We start from the raw sequence: 22,276 nt of genomic DNA, 5'->3' as shown, positions 1-22,276 counted from the left end.
TTTCAAAGTATGTTTCAAAAATAAAGTAAGCTAGGAAGTGGTGGCACAGGCCTTTAATCCCAGCACTCAGGCAGCAGAGGCAGGAGAATCTCTGTTGAGCTGAAGACCAGCCTGGTCTACACTGGGAATTCTAGGACAAGGGCTACATAGAAAACCCTATCTTTTAAAAAAAGGAAAAAAGAAATATTATTATTATTATTATTATTTTAACTTAAAGCTTCCAGTGACCTAAGTACTAATGAGCCAGTTCACACTCACAAAGAGAACCCAGACAACCAAGCACTAAGATAGAAAGCGTGGTTACCATTAAGCCACACTGTGCACTTATCACAAGCCATGCAGGCAAACACTATGGAAAGGGTTACTTGTAGCCTCTTCATGTTCAGACTGTGACTGAAATGCTGTGAACTTTAAAAAGAAAACTGTATCTAGTACTTTATGCCTATTTTTTTAAAAGTCTGCTTACTTAACAATTTCTGAAATTCAAGAAATTTACACAGAACAAGTGGCAATTCATTTATATTAATAGTAATTATATTTATATTAATTTACATTAATAGTAAAATCAATAGCTTGTTTTCAGATCACAGGGCCAAAACATCACTGTAGATAAAACAAGGTCATTCATGTAAACATTTTTTTTTTTAACTATTTTTGTGTAAACTTTCAAAATATTTAAAATGCATTCAGTTACATGAAACTGCTATCTGCTAACAGGTTTATTAGAGAAACAAAACACTTTAGTGAGGAATGATTGGTTTTCTAACACACAAACCCTGTTAGGGTAATAATTAACATTTCTAAGTTCTGACTAGTATACCACTTTCTATTGTTTTGTTTCTAAGGCCTCACTATGTAACCCTGGCTTCTGCCCACCTCTGCCCATCTGCTGGGACTAAAGGCATGCACCACCATACCTGGCCTACCACCTTATTTTTAAAACTCATGTAATTTTAACAAGACTCTAAAATCAGGATTATTATTGTTTCTTTAAATGGAGAAAAAAACTATATACAATAAATATATGGTGTGTTAGTCTCACCACCTATACTGATATGTGTGTGTGTGTGTGTATATATATATATATATATGGAAAAAATAGCTCACTGAAGTGGCAAATCTAAAAAATGTTTTTAGACTGATTATGCCATAAAGCATGCTGTTCTTCCTAATGCTCTCAAAAATTATTTTACTTTTTCTGCACATTTATACTTTTTTTTTTTTTTTTTTTTTTAAAGACAGGGTCTCTCTGTTTTGTCTGGCCTGGAACTCACTACTGTAGACCAACTAACTCACAGGGATTTTCCTGCCTCTGCCTCTTGAGCACTAGGATTAAAAGTTTGCTTCAGTCATCTAGGGCCGGGCGTGAAGACAATCCAGGTACTGTGAAGCAGAGGCAAAGGCAGGGAGAGCTTTCTCAAAATAAAATAACGAAAAGAAAATGAAAAAAGAAAAAGTCAATCAATGTATAAAAAAATAATTTTCCTTAAAGCTACCAGAATGTTAATTACAATTACTAAAAAGCAGTTAGAATTTTAAGTCATTTTTCTGCCCAACAATATTCTAAAAAGGAAAAGTGTTCAAATAATTGAGACTTTGAAGGACAACCCTGTTCATAGTATATTATGTCTAAAACACAATACAAAATGATCACACTAAGAGAAAACATATTAGCAGGGCATGATGGCACAAGCCTTTTTATCCCAGCAGAGGCAAGTGGATCTCTGTAAGTTCAAGGCTAACCTGGTCCATAGAGCCACAATCAGAACAATCAGAGCCACACAAAGAAACCTAGTCACCAACCCCCACCGAACAAAATAGTAAATACAATTAGTTACAAGAGACTGCTTGAGTTTCTGAATGATGGAAGCTGCTGCTTTCATCTCAGCAGAGGCAGGCAGATTCCTATTACTTCAAGGCAAGCCTGATCTAGACAGTGAACTCTAGGTCAGTCAGCCACAACCACCTAGTGAGACCCTGTCTCAAAAAAACCAAAGGTTTTCAGGAAAAACTATATTCCCTTAGTTTATGTTTCATCTCATTAAAAAAATAGTTGTCAATGTCTCAGAACATTAAAAAGCAACACAGTGACTAAATATTTATATTACTTTAAAAAATTGTGATGCCACCCATTGATAGATGACAACAGGTCAGTTTCAGCTACAAGGCAAGGTTGCAAAGCCATGACATTAGAGCCTGTCACCCCCCCCCCAAAAAAAAAAAAAACCAGAAAAACAAAAACACACTACCACTATTTTGGAAAAAACAATTTCTGCAATAAAATATTATTGTTATTAATATTATTGTATCCATAATCCTAGGTAAATTGGGCATATAATTTACAACTCTTTATCAGCTGATTATTCTAACTCATGTATTGCTCTGTTCTCAACTTACACCATTCGTAAAAAAAAAAAAAAAGACATAAAAAATAGTTATCTCTCTGAATATTTACTTTTTAAGTTATCTTTCCTACCATGTTTTAAAGAAATGGTCGCTTTATAAAAAACAACCTTTAAAAGAAAATAATTTAACATGACCGGCACTACTTTCCTGAGAAAACGAGTGAGGAGACCTCTTCAACATGAAATTTTGAGAGCCAAGGCTAATCTCTGAAGTCTACTGGCAGTGACAAAATAACAGCACGATGTTCAAATCCGTCCGTTAAGTCGGGGTAGCAAGAAAAATAACAAATCTACACACAAACTCTACTTTCTACTCAATAAAATTAAGCATCCAGCAGTTTCAAAGCCCCGTTCTATCGTCCTGTCGAATATTTTATCTTGCGTTTTAGTTTACAACTGTGTAAAGAGTGCTATCCAGTCTAACGCACAGAGTACTAAGTGGGGCACGAATCGTCTAATAAATAGACTCCGGTGGCCAAACGATCTGAAGCCTACAATAATAAAGAAGTTTTAAGATTACCCAAGAAGCGGCCGTTAGAGACCCTTTCCGGCCATAGACACCGGCCGGCGAAATGCGCGGAGGCGGGGAGGGGGAGGGGAAAGGCGGCGGCGGAGGAGGAGCTGGAAAAGGAACTAGGCCCGTCCCTGGTGGACACCGGGCCTCCGAGTAGCTGGAGGGCAGGGGGTGTTCAAACGAGAGAAAGGTGAACGGCTTAACTAGAAGAAAGAAACGGCGTGTGCGAACACCGCCCCGCGATCTTTCTCGAAAGGAACGAGCGGAGGACTGAAGGGGGGGGGGGGGTAGCCCGGAAAATGGATCCCAGGCCCAGGCGGGGCCGTAGCGGGGCCTGAGCCGAGAAACGACGGCGTCTCCGTGAAAGATGCCACGGAAGGATAGACGAAGCCCTAACAGCCCGCGAGGAGCAGAAAAGTCTGGGAAGCGTTTACCTGGAAAGCTCCTGTTGTATTTCCCGGAATTTACTGACCACGAAAGACCTAAAAACCTGCTCGATGTCGGCCGCCATGGCGTCCGCTCCGTTCTCTCAACTCCTCCTCGCTAGTCCTCCAGGCTCCCAGCATGCCTCGGGAGGAGGCGCAGCGGCCAATTCCTTTTACCCCTTTCCTTATTGGCTCGTGGGGGAGCGTCCGCACGGGCTCGCTCCACCCACGAGCCAATCAGCGAGCACCGGCCCGCTCTCCTCCGCTGTTTCTGAGCCGCCGGGGTAGAGGTGCTGACGTTTGCGCCGCGCACGAACTAGTCCGCCATGTTAGTGTTTGACGCAGGCGCCATTACAGGAGAAGTCGCTACCCGAGACAGCTTCGGCTGTTGATCCCCTCAGCCTGAGGGGACTTCTAAGAGGCTTTCTATAGCGAGTAAATGCCTGAGATTAGAGGCCATGAAAAAAGGGGGACAAGAAAAGGCCTCAGGTTGTCTGGCACGGAGCTTTAACGCGTTTTTTGCAAGCTCCAAGTTTACTTGGGTCAGGAAGACGTGCATGAGAAAGAAATCCCCATCCCGCGTCCCCACTGTGAAGTGGAAAGGAGCAATTCCTATTCTGTCTCGGTCCTTCCTATAACTGGCCTCACGTATTTTTAGCAAAGGCTGGAGCGTCTGAGCGACCTCCGTTCTAAACGGGGTGCACTTGGACTCGTCCGGAGTCCAGCCCTAACCGGTCCGCCCTGGCGTTGGGTTAGCAGCCACACTTAGGCAGCCATGGCTCTGTCCCCAGTGCAGGAGGCTCTGGGGTAAACAGGAACTTTATATGGCATCCACAGACAAGCGTCAGCTCTAACCGCGGTCCCCGGGATTCTGAGCCCGGCTAGGAAGAAGGCTCCGACCGCACCCTAAGGCGGGAGGAACCCCCACGGATCGCCTCGCGGGCGGGGACCCAGGCGGCCGGGCCAATAAGCAGCAGAGCCCATCGGGGGCGGGGCAGAGGCCGGAGCGCGCTGGATTCCCCGGGCCAACTTCCGGCGGGTGCGAGTGGCGGGTGCGAGTGGGAGCTGCGTGGCGGGGCTTGCAGGTGCGTGAATCCTTAGTTTTTAAGATCATGCGTGGACCGCGTGTACGCTTTGACCTGTGGGTTTAACCTCGGCGACCGGGGCTATTACTGAAACTGGCGTGGCTGGCGAAAAGGCCACGTGCTTTGCACGGCCTTGACGGAGGTCCGCCAGGTACATCTTTCCCAGCTTTCTAATTCTGAGGCCGGGTCCAGGTTTCTGTGTATCTCTGCCTTTTAAAGACAGACTCCATACACCGATGGCTTTTTATCGGCTCTGGTTTTATCACTGTCACTAACGGTTTACCTGACCACTTTCGTATTTGGTTTCTACTTTTTGTTGTTGTTTTTTCGAGACAGGGTTTCTCTGTGTAGCCCGGGCTGTCCTGGAACTCACTCTGTAGACCAGGCTGCCCTTGAACTCAGAAATCCGCCTGCCTCTGCCTCCCAAGTGATGGGATTAAAGGCGTGCGCCACCACCTCCCGGCTGGTTTCTACTTTTTAAAAACTTATTTGGAAGTGTTTTTACCCGATCCTTTTATTCTCTCCTTACCTGGCTCTTATTCTCGGTGTAAATTGCCTGCTAGTTAACTGACACCCAAGAAGTTACAAAAGTCTCTCTGGATGTCCAGGCTAGTAAGGCCCTGTTGACACCGGAGCCCAGGCACCCAGCCTCTCCTGATGAAGAGACCAGTGCTGCTGCTTCACATATTCTGAATTGTAAATGAAAATTGCCTTCTTGCACTGCTGGTCTTATACAAGTTAGATATAAAGGTCTAATGGCTTAAGCTATTTCTAAGAAAGTGACACATAGAATTGATCTAAAGTCTATTTCATGTGTAGGAGTGTTGTCCCTTACCTGTATGTTTGTGTCCACGTGCGCACAATGAACGCCCCAAAGAAGCCTGAAGAAGGCGTTCAGTCTCCGGACCCAGAATTAGGATGTTTGTGAGCCACCTTGTGGGTGCTGAGAGACTAAACCCCAGCCCTCTGCACATTGCCAGTAGGCTTGGGTTTTCTTTAAATATGTAATCCCCAAATAAAGTATCAATTTAGGAGTTACATATTTCAGGGGTTTTTTTTTTCTGTAACCATCTGCATTTAGTAAATACCTTGATAATATCTTTGCACCCCCCCTTTTTTTTTTGTTCGAGAATTTGGACACAAGTCTTTTTGTGTGTGGGTTTGGTTTTTTTTGTTTGTTTGTTTGTTTTGTTTTTTCGAGACAGGGTTTCTCTTTGTAGTCCTGGCTATCCTGGAACTCACTCTGTAGACCAGGCTGGCTGCGAACTCAGAATCCACCTGTCTCTGCCTCCCAAGTGCTGGAATTAAAGGCGTGCACCACCACTGCCTGGCATGGACACAAGTCTTCTAAGCAATAGGTATCAATTAGGTATATGAAGTAATATAACAAATTAGCATTTCCTATTTCTGAGTACTTTGTAGTATACATTATTTTAATGTCATCTCAGTTAATTCTTTTTTAATTAAGAATTATTTATTTTACGAGGAGTACACTGTAACTGTTCTCAGACACACCAGAAGAAGACATCAGATCCTATTACAGATGGTTGTGAGCCACCATGTGGTTGCTGGGAATTGAACTCAGGACCTCTGGAGGAGCAGTCAGTGCTCTTAACGACTCAGCCATCTTTCCAGCGCCCCCCCCCTTTTTTTTTTTTTAAAGAATTATTTCAGTTAATTATTTTTTCTTCTTTGTTTTTTTTGAGACAGGGTTTCTCTGTATAGCCCTGGCTGTCCTGGAACTCACTCTGTAGTAAACCAGGCTGTCCTGGAACTCAGAAATCCACCTGCCTCTGCCTCCCAAGTGCTGGGATTAAAGGCGTGCGCCACCACCGCCTGGCATTCAGTTAATTCTTAAGAGCTAAACTTTAACAAATGCCTGTATTCAAGTGAGATGAGTTAGTGCTTAATTTTGCTTTCTCTAACAGATTTCCAATCCAGAACCTGCCATAAAATCTCAAATCAAACTTGCAAGCTGTGGACAATAAACAAATGATTTTGCCACTTGTTTTTGTACAGACACCAAAAAAATGGTGGAAGGAGCCAGATGTGGTAGCACATGCTTTCTCAGCACTAGGGAGACAGAGGGTCTCTCTGGAGCCTGAGACCTGCATAGCAAGTTTTCAGTCACCAGGGATACAGAGGAAAAAAAAATGTTGAAGGAAAACTGGTTTTAGTACATATGGAGTTGAATTTGCAGTGCCCAAAATAAACTTAGTTTGTTATGTCCCACCTGTGCATAATGGCTTCCTGTTGTTTAGAGCGATGATTAGGCAAGGAACCTCCTCTCACTGCTTACGTAGATCTTCTGGGTGATGCACATGCAGTTATGAAGGGACAGTACATCGATGTCCTGTCAACATTACAATACAAACTCCACAGTTTGGACAATGCACAGATGGCCCTCAAATAGATTTATTTCCTAGCCCTTGACAGAAAAATTGTGTACTGTTAATGCCTGTTCTCTGTACCACATCAAGGTTTAAATTTCGGTATAAAACATCGACATTAGGTATAATGATACATGTCTATTGTCCCAGCTACTTGGAAGACTAAGGACAGAGAATCTTTTTTTTTTTCTTGCTTTTTTTTCTTTGGGGGTGGGGGACTCTTGGAGACAGGGTTTCTCTGCAGTTCTTGCTGTCATAGAGCTCACTCTGTAGTCAAGACTGTCCAAACTCAGATTCTCCTGCTTCTCCCTTCTGAGAGCTGAGATTAGAGTGTGCCAACACTAATCACACTAGCACAAGAGAATCTTGAGCTCAGGAATTCAGGTCTAGGGTAAGCAAAGTAGCAGGCCCCATCTCCTGAATAAATAAGCAAATATCAAAACCCATTTTCTCGATAAGGGTTAATGATTATCAGATCTCCCAAAAGAGAAGGAATGTTGGTAGATTATTTCTCAGATAAGGTGCTGTATTAGTGTACAGGTTTTTGATTGGCTGGGTTTGCTGTTATAATATTACAGATTGGGTAAGTTACAACGAAAAGATATTTGTGCGGGCTTATGGTTATGGAGGTGTTTGCTCTTTGTAACTGGGTCTACCTCCTTAGCACATGCCCACTTTTCCCGTGATGGTGGTCATAGCTTCCCAATTCTAACCTCCAGGTTTTGAAGGTTTTTTTTTTCTGATTTTTTGTTTTGTTTTGTTTTGTATTTTATAAGTATTTTTCCTGCATGTATGTATACCTTGTGTGCCTTGTGCCTAAGGAGGTCATTGAAGGTCAGGTCCCCTGGATCTGGAGTTACAAATCATTGTTAGCCACCATACAAATGTTAGGAACTGAACCCAAGTCCTCTGGAAGAGCAGCCTGAGCCATCTCTTTAGCTCTTGGAGTTTGTTTATTTGTTTGTTTCTGAGACACTCTTTCTTGGTGTACCTGGGGCTGTCCTAGAAGTTCCTTTGTAGAGCCAGCTGGCCTCAAACTCAGGTCCACCTGCCTCTGCCTCCCGAGAGCTAGGATCAAAGGCATGCACCAACATGTCCTGCCATAAATCCTAATTTCTAAATAATGAATCTCTGGATGAAAATGTCACTTGTATGAGAACAAGCGAAAATCCTATTTATAAATTATGATTTGTACAGCCAGGCACGGGTAGTACCTGCCTATATCCCAGCACTTGGGAGTTGGCTAAAACAGGGACTTTGCCATGAGTTTGAGACTAGCCTGTGCAACACAGCATGGCTTTCTCACAACGGAAAGAACAGCTGGAGACATAGCTCAGCAATTATGAGCACTGACCGATCTTCTAGGGGTCTGGGCTTCAATTACCAGCAACCACATAATGGCTAACAACCACCTATAATATAACACCAGTTCCAGGGGATCCAACAATCTTTTCTGCCCTTCATGGGCACCCAGCACAGCTATGGTACACAGGCATACATGCAGGCAAAACACCAGTACACATAAAAATTAACACCACCAGAACAGAGAAACTGTTTTTCAAAATACATGCATTCTAAAAGGTCAACTATGGTTTTCTTTCCACAGGTTTCATTTCGCTTCTGAATCCCTGCTTCTGAGACAGCAATGGCAGCCCGAGTTCTTGTAATTGGTAGTGGAGGAAGAGAACATACCCTGGCCTGGAAACTCGCACAGTCCCCTCATGTCAAACAAGTGTTGGTTGCCCCAGGAAACGCAGGCACCGCTTGCTCTGGGAAGATCTCCAATGCTGGTAGTTATGTTTCAAAATGGGGGGTGGTGGTTAATATGTGTTGCTAATAAACAATAGCTCACCTGTGTTCTTTAATAAAGTGTATTTCTATTTAAGTTTGAATGCATTCTAAGTTTACATTTTTAAGGTAGTAATGTGAATTCTCACTGTATGAGGTAAACAGAGGGTAGTGTGTTTTCAGCCTTATGGACCACAGTGACTGAAAAGGCAACAAGTGCACGGTGTAGAGCAAAGCCACTTTATGTGGATGGACGCTTGGATGGGATTGTCAAATGTGGGTTCAGGTCCCATCAGTGACCAGTTCATAAACTACATTAAACAGTTTGCAGGATGTGGGATAAAACCCAGGCCCCTTCCAAAGACCTGTCTCCTTTTCCCTTGGTTGCACAATAGCCAATGTGGCCCATCATATTTATGGAGGGAATTAGAGGAAAGATGGAAATAATAAGAAAAATCCCTCCTTCTTGGAGCTGCTTTGTCTAGAGACAAGGTGTTGTATGTGCAGTTGGAGTTGTAGGGACCCACCCATCAGAATCACCCAGGATTATCATTAATGCCATTTGCAGCAGCTGAGGGGAGGTGTGCCCTCACTTGTCTCCTCTGCTGTACTGATCTAGTTAACCCAACTGGGCCCAGCTGTGTCTGGATGGAAAGCCTGGCCTTCTCAAGACATGGAGAAGAGTTTTCTTACATAGAAGCATTGCCTTCTTTGCTTAAACAGCTCTACCTCAAACACCCTTCCTGACCCCACCAGAACTAGCCTCCCAATCTGCCTCAGAGCAGATTTGCTTAATTTGAACATATTTGCTATTGCTTATATATTTACTAACTAATATTCATGCAGGGTATTATTAATATCCCAAGATTAAGGATCCTAGTTTGTTGTAACATCTTGATCACAGGGCTTATCACAGTACCTAATATATACTGGATTTTCAATAAACTTTGAGTGACATTCAAAAGACAGGTTTCTGAGTGTATTGTCTGGGCTTGTCTGTTTACTCTGTAACCTACACTGGGACTGGGAGTCACTCAGCTTCTACTGAGCTTTATTAACCCAATGCACTATTAGGAATTTCTCATAGTGAAATTACTAACTACCAACAAAAGCAAACCAACAATTAACTTGGTTTTTAATTACCTTACTACAGCTAGTGCTTAGTTTATTTCGTTAACTGGGGACATTTTTGCACATGTGTGAGTTTCTATTTTCTGCTTATAGCTGTCTCCGTCAGTGATCACACTGCTCTTGCCCAGTTCTGCAAAGGTGAAAAGATTGAACTTGTAGTTGTTGGACCAGAGGCCCCTCTGGCTGCAGGTAAACTTTATCTCTCATTGATACAATGATGCCCACAGAAGTTTATAGATTGTTGCATCTGAATCACTTGTCAATGAGGATTTGTAACAAGCTATATTAGAAGAGGAGCTTTCAACCCTCAAGGTTTAATCTAATCATAACTCATATTCAGTCTAAATCCATAGAGACCCTGAATCACCTAGATTTCTGTTTGCTTCTGTAGGAATTGTTGGGGACCTGACCTCTGCAGGAGTGCGATGCTTTGGCCCCACAGCACAAGCAGCTCAATTAGAATCCAGTAAAAAGTTTGCCAAAGAGTTCATGGACCGACATGGAATCCCAACTGCACAGTGGAGAGCCTTCACCAACCCTGAAGATGCCTGCAGCTTTATCACGAGGTGGGCAGAAGGTTTAAAGAGCAGTGTTTTATAATGGCACTTAAATGTAAAGTCACTTTCCTGTTAAAAACACAATGTTTAAGCTAGGGCGGTGGTGGCAGACGCCTTTAATCCCAGCACTTGGGAGGAAGAGGCAGGTGGATTTCTGAGTTCAAAGCCAGCCTGGTCTACAGAGTGAGTTCCAGGACAACCAGGGCTACACAGAAAGACCTTGAAAAACTAACAAACAAAAAAAGAATAAAAAATGTTTACTTCTTAGGCTTTGGCAAGTTTATATTGAATTAATTATGGAAATATACTCTCAATAAAATAACTTGTTTCCTTTTTCAACACTAAACAAGATGGGGTTCTCTAGCATTTGAGAGATAAAATCTGAAGGATCAGTTCAAAGCCAGCCTGGGCTGATTCTATGTATGCCTCTTTTGGATAATCTTGTAGACCGTATGTTGATGTCTTCACTACTGAGAAATCTCTAAGAGGAAATACATATTGTCCTGCAACCCAGAAACACAGTGATGGGTTATAGCAACAGCATGATCTTAAACTAATAGCAGTCCTTCTGGCAATCCTCCTGCTTCAGCTTCCTAAGTGCTAGGATAATAGGTGTGATCCACTTTACCCAGCAGAGTTACTGAATGTGTAAGGTTTGGTTTTGTTTTTTGAAGGTTTATTTCTTTTTCATGTATGGGTGTGTTCCCTGCATGAATGGCCTCGTGTCCATAAGGTGAGGGCTTAGCTGCCCGAGGTCTGGAGTTCTGAGCCACCATGTTGGTGCTGGGATGGAGCCTGAGTCTATCGGGTACCCTTCCCCTACACGTGGAAGGCATTGAGTACTTTGTGAGCCCATGCCTTCTCCCACTTTGTTTTTCCCTCCAGACACCCAGTGTGTGTGTGCACAACTCAACACTTTTATCAGACTATAGCTTGTAAGAGTCATTTCTCTCTTTCCACCACGTGGGTTCCAGCCACCCTGCTAACCCTAGTTCATTATTTATTCATTCTTCATCCTGCAAGGCTCTTTTCTTTACAGGGGTTGTAGGCAAGGGAGGACTAAATGTGTAGCCCTGGCTGTCACTCTGTAGACCAGGCTGGCCTCAAACTCTAGAGATTCATCTGCCTCTGCCTCTGCCTCCCAAATGCTGGGATTAAAGATGTGCACCACAGGCGGATTTCTGAGTTCAAGGCCAGCCTGGTCTACAGAGTGAGTTCCAGGACAGCCAAGGCTACACAGAGAAACCATGTCTTGAAAAAACAAACAAACAAACAAAAAGATGTGCGCAACCACTGCCCAGCTCCTACAGAGTCTCAGCCACTGACTATTGTTACCCTGTACCCATACACCTTGGGTAAGTGACAGCTTTGTTACTTACTTTGGGTAAGCCTCTTTCCAGATCTCCGGCCCACTCCATTGCTTTGTGTGTTCTAGAAATGGTCTGTGGGTGTCTGCCAGTGTTAGTCTCCTACTGCAGTGTCCCTTACGTAAGTGAGAGGCTTTGCTCTGTATCTTAAGGATCATTTCATATCTGTTCCACAGATCTGCTTATTTTTTAATGATTTCTTCCTTATGTGAATGTGACCTCACTATATGTTAAAAAAAAGACAAAATTGTGCATGCTTTATGATCAGAATTACAAAGGAATGTATTAAAAAAAAATCTTGGCAAGAAGTACCTGAAGTGATACTGGAGTAATCTTTTTCTGTGTATCTTTCAATTCTGCTGAAACATACTGTTAAAAATCACAGAAGGCTAACAACTGTTTGCTCCGCCGTCTTCACAGCGCGAACTTTCCCGCTTTGGTTGTGAAGGCCAGTGGCCTTGCAGCAGGAAAGGGGGTGATTGTGGCAAAGAGCAAAGCAGAAGCCTGCAAAGCTGTCCAGGAGATCATGCAGGTAGGTGGGCGCTCCTGAAAGGTCCTCTGTGTGTCTGGGTAGATGCTGCAGATTTCCAGAGTGGGCCCAGAATGTCCCAAGCACTGGGTAGTTAGTTCTCACTGTACTGTGTGTTACCCATGTTTACAAACTGGCACGTCCTGAGCTGCACCAGCTTCTAAACCATGACTAAAGGTCTTAGAGTCACAGATCACTCTCCAAGTCCAAGAGAACAGGAGCATTTGTCTGGTGTGCTCCAAGTCTTAGAAGTGGAGCGGTGGGTAGATACAATGTTTCTCTCATAATCTACATTGATAATTATGACTTAACCTTTTAGAAAAATCCATTTTCACATATTCAGTTTTGTCTAATTTATGTGGGCAAAGCTACGTGTCATCTTCAGGAATAATGATGACATGATGATCATGAAATTGTGTCAGCAAACTAGGAGGTGTGTCTGTCACATCTGTACAGTGTGAACTCTGCCTGCTGTCACAGGAAAGACCAGAAAGATCCGTGTTAAGTCTTGAGACAAGAAAGAATTCTGATGCTTGTATAGACAGTTCTATAAGTCAACTTGGTAAATATTAAAAGCTTTAAAATTTACAAGGCTTTTTAATTTTCCAATTAGGAAAAGTCTTTTGGAGCAGCTGGTGAAACAGTTGTTGTGGAAGAGTTTCTGGAAGGAGAGGAAGTGTCTGTACGTATAACCATCTCTGCCTTTAACACATCCCTACGCCCCTCAAAAAATTCTTACTCAACTCCGGCAGCTACCTGTGAGAACGTGAGCCAAGCAGTTTCAGAGGACTTGTACACTTCGATTCAGAAGAGACATTGCATGTGTTCTCTTTTAACCATCCCCTATAGCAGTGGTTCTCAACCTCCATATGCTGCGACCCTTTTAGGTTGTGGTGATCCCCAAACATTTAAAAAAAAAAAAAAAAATGGCTGCTTCGTAACTGTGATTTTTGTTACTGTTAATGAATTGCAATGTAAATGTCTGATACATAGGCTATCTGGTATGTGACCCCTTTCAAGGGGTCATGACCCACAGGTTGAGAACCATTGGTTTATATGTTGATAGGTACACTTGGACTTAACTCACAGTATGGAGGTTCTATACATTTGTGGTCTTTGTTTCACATACATTTATCATACATTTATTACACAGCACGTGCACCTTAAATACAGTAAGAGTGCTGGTGGTCTCAACAGCAGGAAGGATGATCTTTGTCTTAGGTAAAACCTCCATTTAAGTTGGATATCCAAGGTCTTCTGGCTCCAGCCATTTGACTTGGGAATTAATTTTTCACTCTTCAGAAATGAAACCTTGTCCTCTCAGAAGAGTCCTGTTTGACTTTTGACATTTAATTTAACCTGACTGGACTGACTTATCTTTTCCACAGTGCCTGTGCTTCACTGACGGGAAGACAATAGCCCCAATGCCCCCAGCACAAGACCATAAGCGATTGCGGGATGGAGACCAGGGCCCCAACACAGGGGGAATGGGAGCCTACTGCCCAGCACCTCAGGTATTGTGCACTTACTGGCACACACTCTGACTCAGAACTGAAAGGTTCTCCTGGTCTCTAACATCCGCTTCTGAGAGCCTGAGGGAAACTAACAGCCATCCAGAGCATGGCACACACCTTAAATCCCAGCAGAAAAAGAGGGTGGGTCTCAGAGTACAAGGCCAGCCAGGGCTACATAGAGAGGCTCTGTCTCAAAAAACAAACAAACAAAACAGCAAAAGCAAAAAAAGCATCTTTTATATTTTATAGGCTTTGGTAATTATGATATTGAGACAACTGTCTCTAACCCTAATTTCCTCAATTAAATTTACTAACTCATATCCATAGGTGTGTAGGCTTAGTATTGTGAGTAGAATGTACTAGAAGGATTCCTAAGCAACATGAAGAGGGGAGAAAACTTAATTTTAGCATTGTGTCTGAGGAAATTTTGATCAGGCTTTTAGCCCTGCTGAGGTGAGACAGTGACAGGCCTCCGACTGGATGGAGGTAGGCAGGGCCATACTTGCATCCTTACAGTGGATGAAAAGTGGAAGTAGACGCTGACTCAGCACTGCTGAGGGAATCCTGGTCAGGTCCTTCTCTTACCACCAATGTGTCCTTAAATATGAAACCGTTTATCTCATAGAGATCTGTTCTTTAAAGATAAGGGCCAATGTGAGGGTTTTGTTTTGTTTTTTAGATAGGTCCCTCTTTTGGCCTGGCTGGCATGAAACTTTGTGTGTAGACCAGGCTGGTCTCAAACTCACAATCTACCTGCCCTTGCCTCCCAGGTATCAGTATTAATGGAGTACACCTCCACACCCAGCCTAAAAAATTTTCAAAACAAAAGTTACATTTAAATGTTTCTGTGTGTTCCCTAGGTTTCTAAAGATTCGTTAGTAAAAATTAAAAACACTATTCTTCAGAGAACAGTAGACGGCATGCAGCAGGAGGGGGCGCCGTACACAGGTAAGCAGGTTGACACCGATCACCCTGAAGGTAACTGTCTGCTTTGCCGGAATGTATCTTCTCTTTTCTACAATTGTAATCCCATTGAGATGTCTAGTGCGTGTGCTTGCACTCCGGGACGAGAGTCAGAGCTCAGCTGATAGAGCTTTAGTCTGGCGTGGACGAAGCCCTGGGTTCTAGCTGTACTACCATAAGTCAGGGATGGTGGAATACACCTGTAATCCCAGCACCTAGGAGGGAGAATCATCAGAAGTTCAAGGCTATTCTCAACCTCAAAATGAGCTCAAGGCCAGCCCGAGATGCATGAGACTTTATCTCTAAACAATTTATATTCTAGGCCTTATAGTCATAATGCACTCTTGTGTTACACTGTTACAGATTGATTTCCTTTCTTTTTTTTTTTTTTTTTTTCTTTTTTAATAAAGGAATTCTTTATGCTGGCATAATGCTGACCAAAGATGGCCCAAAAGTTTTGGAGTTTAATTGCCGTTTTGGTGATCCAGAATGCCAGGTGGGTAACGATACATAAAATACTGCCTTCTGTGGTGGTGCATGTCTTTAATCCTAACGCTTAGGGGGCAGAGGCAGATGGATCTTTGAGTTTGAGGCCAGCCTATTCTGCACAGTGAGTTCCAGACGGCCAGGGCTACAGAGACTTGACAATGACAGTGGGAACAGCAGTAATAAATGGCTGCTCTTTAGAGGAAAAACACTGGTTTTCCTCACTGCACTCCAGTGCTGAACACTGTTGAGAAATGTGTCAGCCAGGGTGCCCGAGAGTGAGGGGACAATGGAGAAGGGAGGCTGTGGAAAGTTCATCTCATCCACCTCCTGACTCTGTTCTTCCAGGTCATCCTCCCACTTCTTAAAAGCGACCTTTATGAAGTCATTCAGGCCACCTTAGATGGCCTGCTGAGCGCGTCTCTGCCTGTGTGGCTAGAAAACCACAGTGCCGTAACTGTTGTCATGGCGAGTGAAGGGTACCCTGGAGCCTACACCAAAGGCGTGGAGATAACAGGTGAGGAGCAGTGGGTAAGAGGTTAGCCACAGTAAGTGCTGTTCATGGCCTTTCCCGCTCCAAGAGACGGGAGCCACCTGGTCAGGCTTCCAGTGTGATCCCTTTGAGGCCCACACCTCCACCTTCCCAGAGCCAGGGAGGTGGGCCGTGTGAGAGTCAGCATTAGCACGAACGAGTGAGGCTTTAGACACACAAGCTCTGCTTTATGCAGGTACAGTGTGCCAGGGAGTGATTTCTGTGGCAGGATCCAAAGTGTGAAAGGCGTAATCCACACACATATACACACACACACACACCTTTTTTTTTTTTTAAACAGGCTGTAAGTTATCTGGTTAAATGGTGTTAAGTCTGTTTACAAATAAAAATGAACTGCCAGGAAAGTTTTGCCATCCAGCCACAAACCTCTGTGGTCCCCAGAGTGCTGTGGTGTAGCTGTGGTAGGTCGTACTCAGTGTGTTTAGTTCAAGAACTATGTTTATTTTCCTGCCCAGCAAAGAAAGCAAGAGCTCTTGTCACCCTGTGGTCTCACACACTCAGGAATTGCATGCTTTGGGGAGGGAACAGAAAGATAAGATTGAAACACAGGAGTCTTTGTGTTGATGAACTTTCTCCTCAGACTGGGGCTGAGAAGTGTGATGGCAATTCCAGTAACAAAAAGGTGGACACTACCAGCAGGCGTGAAGCAGTTTGTGCGGGATGACACTGTGCAGTCAAACACTCAGAGAGACCTTGGCCTGCACATTATCACAGCTGAGTGTTGTGATGACAGTGGGGATAGGAGGACTGAGATATGGAGATGAGAGAGGGTTATCTTTGTAACTGGCTGCTTCACAGTTAAAGAAGTGTAGTTATTGTTGAAACCGCTTGTGAAGAAAAACTAACTATACCTTTGAGCTTCGACCACTTCAGGTATTTTTCCCCTCCCTCATTGAAATTGTACTTGTGTTCTGTTTTTTCTCACTCCCCAGAAACTAGAATTTTTAAAATAGGACTGTCTTAATCAGGGTTTGTATTCCTGCACAAACATCATGACCAAGAAGCAAGTTGGGGAGGAAAGGGTTTATTCAGCTTACACTTCCACATTGCTGTTCTTCACCAAAGGAAGTCAGGACTGGAACTCAAGCAGGTCAGGAAGTAGGAGCTGATGGAGGGATGCTGCTTACTGGCTTGCTTCCCCTGGCTTGCTTATTATAGAACCCAGGACTACCAGCCTAGGAATGACACCACCCATAATAGGCTGGGCCCTCCTCCCTTGATCACTAATTGAGAAAATGCCTTACAGCTGGATCTCATGGAGGCATTTCCTCAAGGGAGGCTCCTTTCTCTGTGATAACTCCAGCTTGTGCCGAGTTGACACACAAAACCAGCCAGGACAAGGACCATAGCACAGAATGAAATGTTACTTCCAAATCTCTGTTGTAAAGCTTGTCTTCAATCCTGGGACTTGGAAGACAAAAGCAGGAGAATCACTGAGTTTGAGGCCAGCATAGTCTACATAATGAAGATCCTGTCTCAAAAACAGAAGAAACAAGCAACAGTTTTTAACTGTGCTCTTTTCCAGGGTTTGCTGAGGCCCAGGCCTTAGGACTGCAGGTCTTCCATGCAGGCACTGCTCTTAAAGATGGCAAAGTGGTGACCAGTGGGGGCAGAGTCCTCACCGTGACAGCTGTCCAAGAAAATCTCATGTCAGCCCTTGACGAGGCCAGGAAAGGACTCGCCGCTCTAAAGTTTGAGGGAGCCATTTATAGAAAGGACATTGGCTTCCGTGCTGTGGCCTTCCTCCAGCGGCCCAGGTAAAGACTCCCTCGGAGACGGTCAGGCACAGGTTCAGAACTGGCCTCTGGCTGGGAGGAAACTCAGTCTGTGTTTCCTGATTGTGGAACTGACTGGACCTTCGTTTATATTTTGATTGAAATCTAAACTAGTTCTAGGCTGAGATAGGAAAGGCATCTCAAATTCAAGGAGAGTCTACAGTAAGACTTTATACACCGCCTACAACAGAGAAAAATGATCAAAGTAATATTTGAGTAAATAATGAAAAATCTTGGCAATTCCTTATCTTTGAAAAGTTTGTCAAGATACTAAAGATGGTCACTCCTTGAGTTATTACATAGTAAAATGTTTGGAGCTTGATCATGGCCCTGCTTTGTCACTTCATCTACTATCTGGTTTTAATCCCTTCTGGTTCAATTAACATCAATAAATAAACTGTTGGTTGGCACATGGGTGTTTTGATTTTTTAAGTTCTTCAGTAAGTTTATGTGTGGTGTGTGTTGTCTGTGTGTATGTATGTGTATCACATGTGCCTGGTGTCCTCAGATCAGAAGGGGGCATCGGGTCCCATGGAGCTGGGTTTAGACATGATTATGAGCCAACATATAGGTGCTAGAACCAAACCCAGATCATCGGCAAGACCAACAAGTGCTCTTAATCACAGAACCATCTCTAAAAAACTATGCCCTGAGCAAAAGATAAGTTTTTAAAACCCTTTTAATAATATACTACACTTAAAATACTGTGCCAAAGTTTCCCCTTTTTTAACTTAAAAATGTCACGAAATAGAAATTCTGTACCTTAAGAGGCTGAAGTTCAATTTGTTTGTTCTCCTTTGGTTTGGTTTGCCTTTTTCTTTTTAGATGGAGTCTCACTATGACACCCTGGCTGGCCTGGAACTCACAGATCTGATGGCCCAAGCCACTATGCCCAGCAAGGGACTTAAATCCTAACTGTGGCAAATGAGATGTTCCCTTTAGGGGTGCATATCCTGTGAGTGGCCCTGGACTGCAGGAGGGGAGTTGCCTGGCAGCCTTCCCAGGGGCCCAGCAGCTTGGCTTTAAAAAAAACATTTCTTCATCTGTCCCGGCATCTGTCCCAGCATCCCAGAAGCCAGAGTCTCCTCTGCAAGGGAAGAATTCACAGTGCAATTCCTAAATTTGATTTCTGTCATGCATTTCTAAAGCAGTATGCAATGGTGTTTCTGTGCCCTCAGCTATGAGAAGACTAGCAGAGCGACATACTGGGACAGTAAGGACACATTTTGCATTTTAAGGATATTTTTACAGAATTCTTAACAATCCTAATTACAATTTTTTACATTTTTTAAAATTTATTTTATGTATATGAGTGCTCTATCTGTATGTATACCTGTGTGCCAGAAGAGAGCATCAGGTCCCATTACAGATGGCTGTGAGCCACCGTGTAGGAACTGAACTCATGACCTCTGGAAGAGCAGTCAGTGTTCTTAGCCACTGAGCCATCTCTCCAGTTCTCTAATTCCTTTTTTTTTTTTTTTTTTTAAATTTGGTTCTGGTATTTTGTTTCCACTCAAACTGAAGTTGACCTGACCTGAGAGTAGCTGTGGTAAAACACTCCGCTCAGAAGTAGAAGGGGCCAGGTGAGGTTCTTGTCTGTCAGTGTCAGCCCTGGGGAAGCCGAGGCTGGAGTATTGGGAGTTTGCTACAGAGAAACAGACTGGTGGTCTGTCTGCCAGGGACAGTCAGATGGAGAGCGGCTCGGGGTAGAAAGATGGCTAGTAACCATGGCTGCATGGAATTGTTCACTCAGTTGAACAAGGCTTAAAAACTGCTAAGATGCTCAATTTTTATCTCTGTCCTATTTTTTCCATTTGTGCTTTATCACAACTTAGAAAAAAAATTCAAACCAGGTGTGGTAATTCACACCTGTTAACTCCTACACTCAGCAAGTGGGGGGAGGAAGACTGAAAATCTGAGGTCAACCTCAACTGCAGAGCAAGTTTGAAGCCCACCTGTCTCCAAAATTCGTTTATTTTTAAAAATAGTATATTACTTCTGCAAGATAAACACGATCAAGTAAAAGCTGTTCTCAGTATGGCAGTGCAGTCAAATCAGCTGGGACTGGTGTTAAGCACAGGTCATTCCCAGCTCCGCCCTGGGGTCTGGTGGGTGCAGGCACTGGCTGACAACGTTGTGAGCACCTTAGTGGGCATGAAAGCCAAATGTCTTCTACTTTTTCCTTATGAGAGGGAGAGAGAGAGAGTGTGTGTGTGAGTGTGTGTGTGTGTGTGTGTGTGTGTGTGTGTGTGTGTGATCTATTTTTCTACCTTAGCCTTTAAGAGAGGGTCTCAACCTCAGTTTCCTGGTTTGGCTAGCCTCTGTCTAAGCCAGCTTGTTTTGGGGATCTCCACTTCGCCAGGCAGGAATTACAGGCAGGCAGCATATCCGTCCAGGATCCCTGGGGCAAGTCTTTAACCACCGAGCCATTTCCCTAGCCCTTAAGTTTTTGTAGATGAAAATAATTTTCTCTGATGGGGTGGTGGTATGTGCCTTTAACTCCCGTAGAGGCAAGCAGATCCCTGTGAGTTCAAGGACAGCTGGTCTTCATAAAGAGACCTTCTCAAATAATATTTTCTGCCGGTATTAAAGTGATATTTTCGTTTTCATTTCCCTAGGGGCCTGACTTACAAGGACTCCGGAGTAGACATTGCAGCCGGAAATATGCTGGTTAAGAAAATTCAGCCTTTAGCAAAAGCCACCTCCAGACCAGGTAAACCAGCCCTGTGCTCTGCTAACAGATCAGTGGCGTTGTGAACCGACTTGAGCCTTACATTGAGCCAGCCAAGGGAAGTTTTTCAAATTATTGCTAGGTTTCTTCTAAGTTATTTTTAAGCCAAGGACATGATCTCCTCCCAGCTTGATTAATTGTCTGTGTCCATGGGACTCTCAGAAAAAGTAGTTCTTACATTACCCACTGTCAGGAAGAAACGGTGCCAGTATCCATGGACTTATCAGTTAAAATGCAACATTTGTTGTCTCCCTGACAGGCTGCAGTGTTGACCTTGGGGGCTTTGCTGGTCTTTTTGATTTGAAAGCAGCTGGTTTCAAAGATCCTCTTCTGGCCTCTGGAACAGATGGTGTTGGAACTAAACTGAAGGTAACCAGACATTTGTGATTACAGGCTTTGTGAAAGAGAAAGGGGAATTTGTCTTTCAAATGAATTTTAAGCTTATCAAATTTTCTTAACACGCATGAGCTAAAATGGGCCATGGGGACTAACCAAATATTGCCGCCATGTAGCTCAGGTGCACATCTTAAACACAGTGTTCCAGTCCCATTGGTGAAAAGACGTAGAGAAGAAGAAGGGCGCAGCATAGTTTAAAAGAACGTAGTGTTGTCTGTGCCTAGGGTCCTAGCAGCTAGCCAAAGGCAGTGGCATTTGCAAAGCTCTGGATGAACCAACAAGATAAAAGGTAGAGCTTCTTCTGTGTGGTGTTTATGCTCTACAGATTGCCCAGCTGTGTAATAAGCACGATTCTATCGGTCAAGACTTGGTTGCGATGTGTGTGAACGACATCCTCGCCCAAGGAGCAGAGCCCCTCTTCTTCCTGGATTACTTTTCCTGTGGAAAACTCGACCTCAGTACAACTGAAGCTGTTGTTGCTGGAATCGCTGCAGCCTGTCGACAGGCGGGCTGTGCTCTCCTAGGTACGACCCGCGGGTCCACTGTGCTGCCTGGCAGTCAGGTAGAGCCTAAATGGGACTTGTCGTGGCTGGACTTTACATCACCAAACAGGAAAAGGAAATGCACATAAAACTGCCTGCATTAATCTTGCCCCCACCACTCCCATCTCAACTGACCAACCACCAGGCAAGAAAGAGCCTCCCTGGCCAGGCTTAGGCCTTTTCCTCCTGACTGGGCCTGCAGCAGGGGAGACAGCTCCTGGGGTTGCATATGTTAAACTGTAGTTTCCTCAGAAGTGATATAAACAAAAAAAAAAATGTAACCATGTGTTAGTGGTACTTCTTTGAATCCCAAAACTTGAGAGACAGAGGCAGGAGGATCTCTTGAGTTCAAGACAGCCAAGGTTACACAAAGAAACCCTCTCAGATTCGGGGATGGGTGTGGAATGTAACCTCGATTTTAAAGACATTCTGCTTACCCATATATGAGGAAGTTTTGGTTTTTTTTTAGCAAAATTAATTTTTAGGTAGACCAAAGAATGGAACTATTTCGGTAACATTTCAGGGCTGGTGTAGTGCTGTGTGCCTGTAATCCTAGCACTTGGAGGCTGAAGCAGAGAGATTGCTGAGAGTTTGAGCTAGCCTGGGCTACATGGCAAGATTCTTGTCTCAATAGAAAAACCACACTTCTCTATCTGAGAAGTCTATCTGACAAGTCAGATCTCAAGGCCAAAAGTTGTCTTTCAACTGTTTTTACAGTATAGTCTGTACGCTGGAGTCTGCCGCTCCCTCTTCTGTCTGTGTGTGTTATGACTCCAGCTCTGTACTGCAGGTGAAGGCTTTACGTGGAAGATGGGGTGATCACAAAACCAACTAAGGGCTGGAGACCAGGCTTAGCAGTTAAGACCACTTGCTGCTCTTCCAGTGAACCTGGGTTTGGGTCCTAGAGCCCACACATCAGCTCCAGTTCCAGGGGATCCAGTGCCCTCTTCTGTCCTCTATGAGTACCAGGCATATACAAAACATTCATATACATAAAATGTTAAATCATTTTTTTAAAAAAACAAAAATGGTCTCTGGGCAGTGGTGGTGCACGCCTTTAATCCCAGCACTTGTGGAGGCAGAGGCAGGCGGATTTCTGAGTTCGAGGCCAGCCTGGTCTACAGA

General features: G+C 43.9%; 2 protein-coding genes across 7 annotated transcripts in view; one reads left to right on the top strand and one right to left on the bottom strand.

The window, feature by feature from the left end:
- The window catches only part of Son (SON DNA and RNA binding protein), a 32,115-nt gene extending 28,604 nt beyond the window's left edge, over nt 1–3,511 (bottom strand). For all 5 annotated transcript variants that reach the window (XR_013113654.1, XM_034515701.2, XM_034515700.2 and 2 more), the window contains exon 1: nt 3,354–3,511. Coding sequence is in view for 4 of the 5 variants with exons in the window: in XM_034515701.2 (XP_034371592.1) it covers nt 3,354–3,430 (77 nt within the window). In the remaining variant the exon portion in view is untranslated. The remainder of the gene's footprint in view (nt 1–3,353) is intronic.
- A 784-nt stretch (nt 3,512–4,295) lies between these two features.
- Nucleotides 4,296–22,276, top strand: part of Gart (phosphoribosylglycinamide formyltransferase, phosphoribosylglycinamide synthetase, phosphoribosylaminoimidazole synthetase) — a 28,194-nt gene continuing 10,213 nt past the window's right edge. Inside the window, exons 1-14 of one of the 2 annotated variants that reach the window (XM_034515206.2) lie at nt 4,296–4,429; nt 8,426–8,609; nt 9,832–9,927; nt 10,130–10,304; nt 12,083–12,194; nt 12,805–12,873; nt 13,580–13,705; nt 14,566–14,653; nt 15,079–15,164; nt 15,503–15,671; nt 17,233–17,464; nt 20,101–20,195; nt 20,473–20,582; nt 20,935–21,133. In XM_034515206.2, the coding sequence (XP_034371097.1) occupies nt 8,465–8,609; nt 9,832–9,927; nt 10,130–10,304; nt 12,083–12,194; nt 12,805–12,873; nt 13,580–13,705; nt 14,566–14,653; nt 15,079–15,164; nt 15,503–15,671; nt 17,233–17,464; nt 20,101–20,195; nt 20,473–20,582; nt 20,935–21,133 (1,702 nt within the window). In that variant the 5' untranslated portion in view covers nt 4,296–4,429; nt 8,426–8,464. The other variant, XM_076943154.1, reaches the window with a different exon arrangement.

The sequence above is a fragment of the Arvicanthis niloticus genome, chromosome 12, assembly GCF_011762505.2.
Source record: "Arvicanthis niloticus isolate mArvNil1 chromosome 12, mArvNil1.pat.X, whole genome shotgun sequence".
In the NCBI taxonomy this organism is placed as follows: domain Eukaryota; kingdom Metazoa; phylum Chordata; class Mammalia; order Rodentia; family Muridae; genus Arvicanthis; species Arvicanthis niloticus.
The sequence above is the reverse complement of the archived record's forward strand: the minus strand, read 5'-3'. Positions and strand labels throughout refer to the sequence as shown.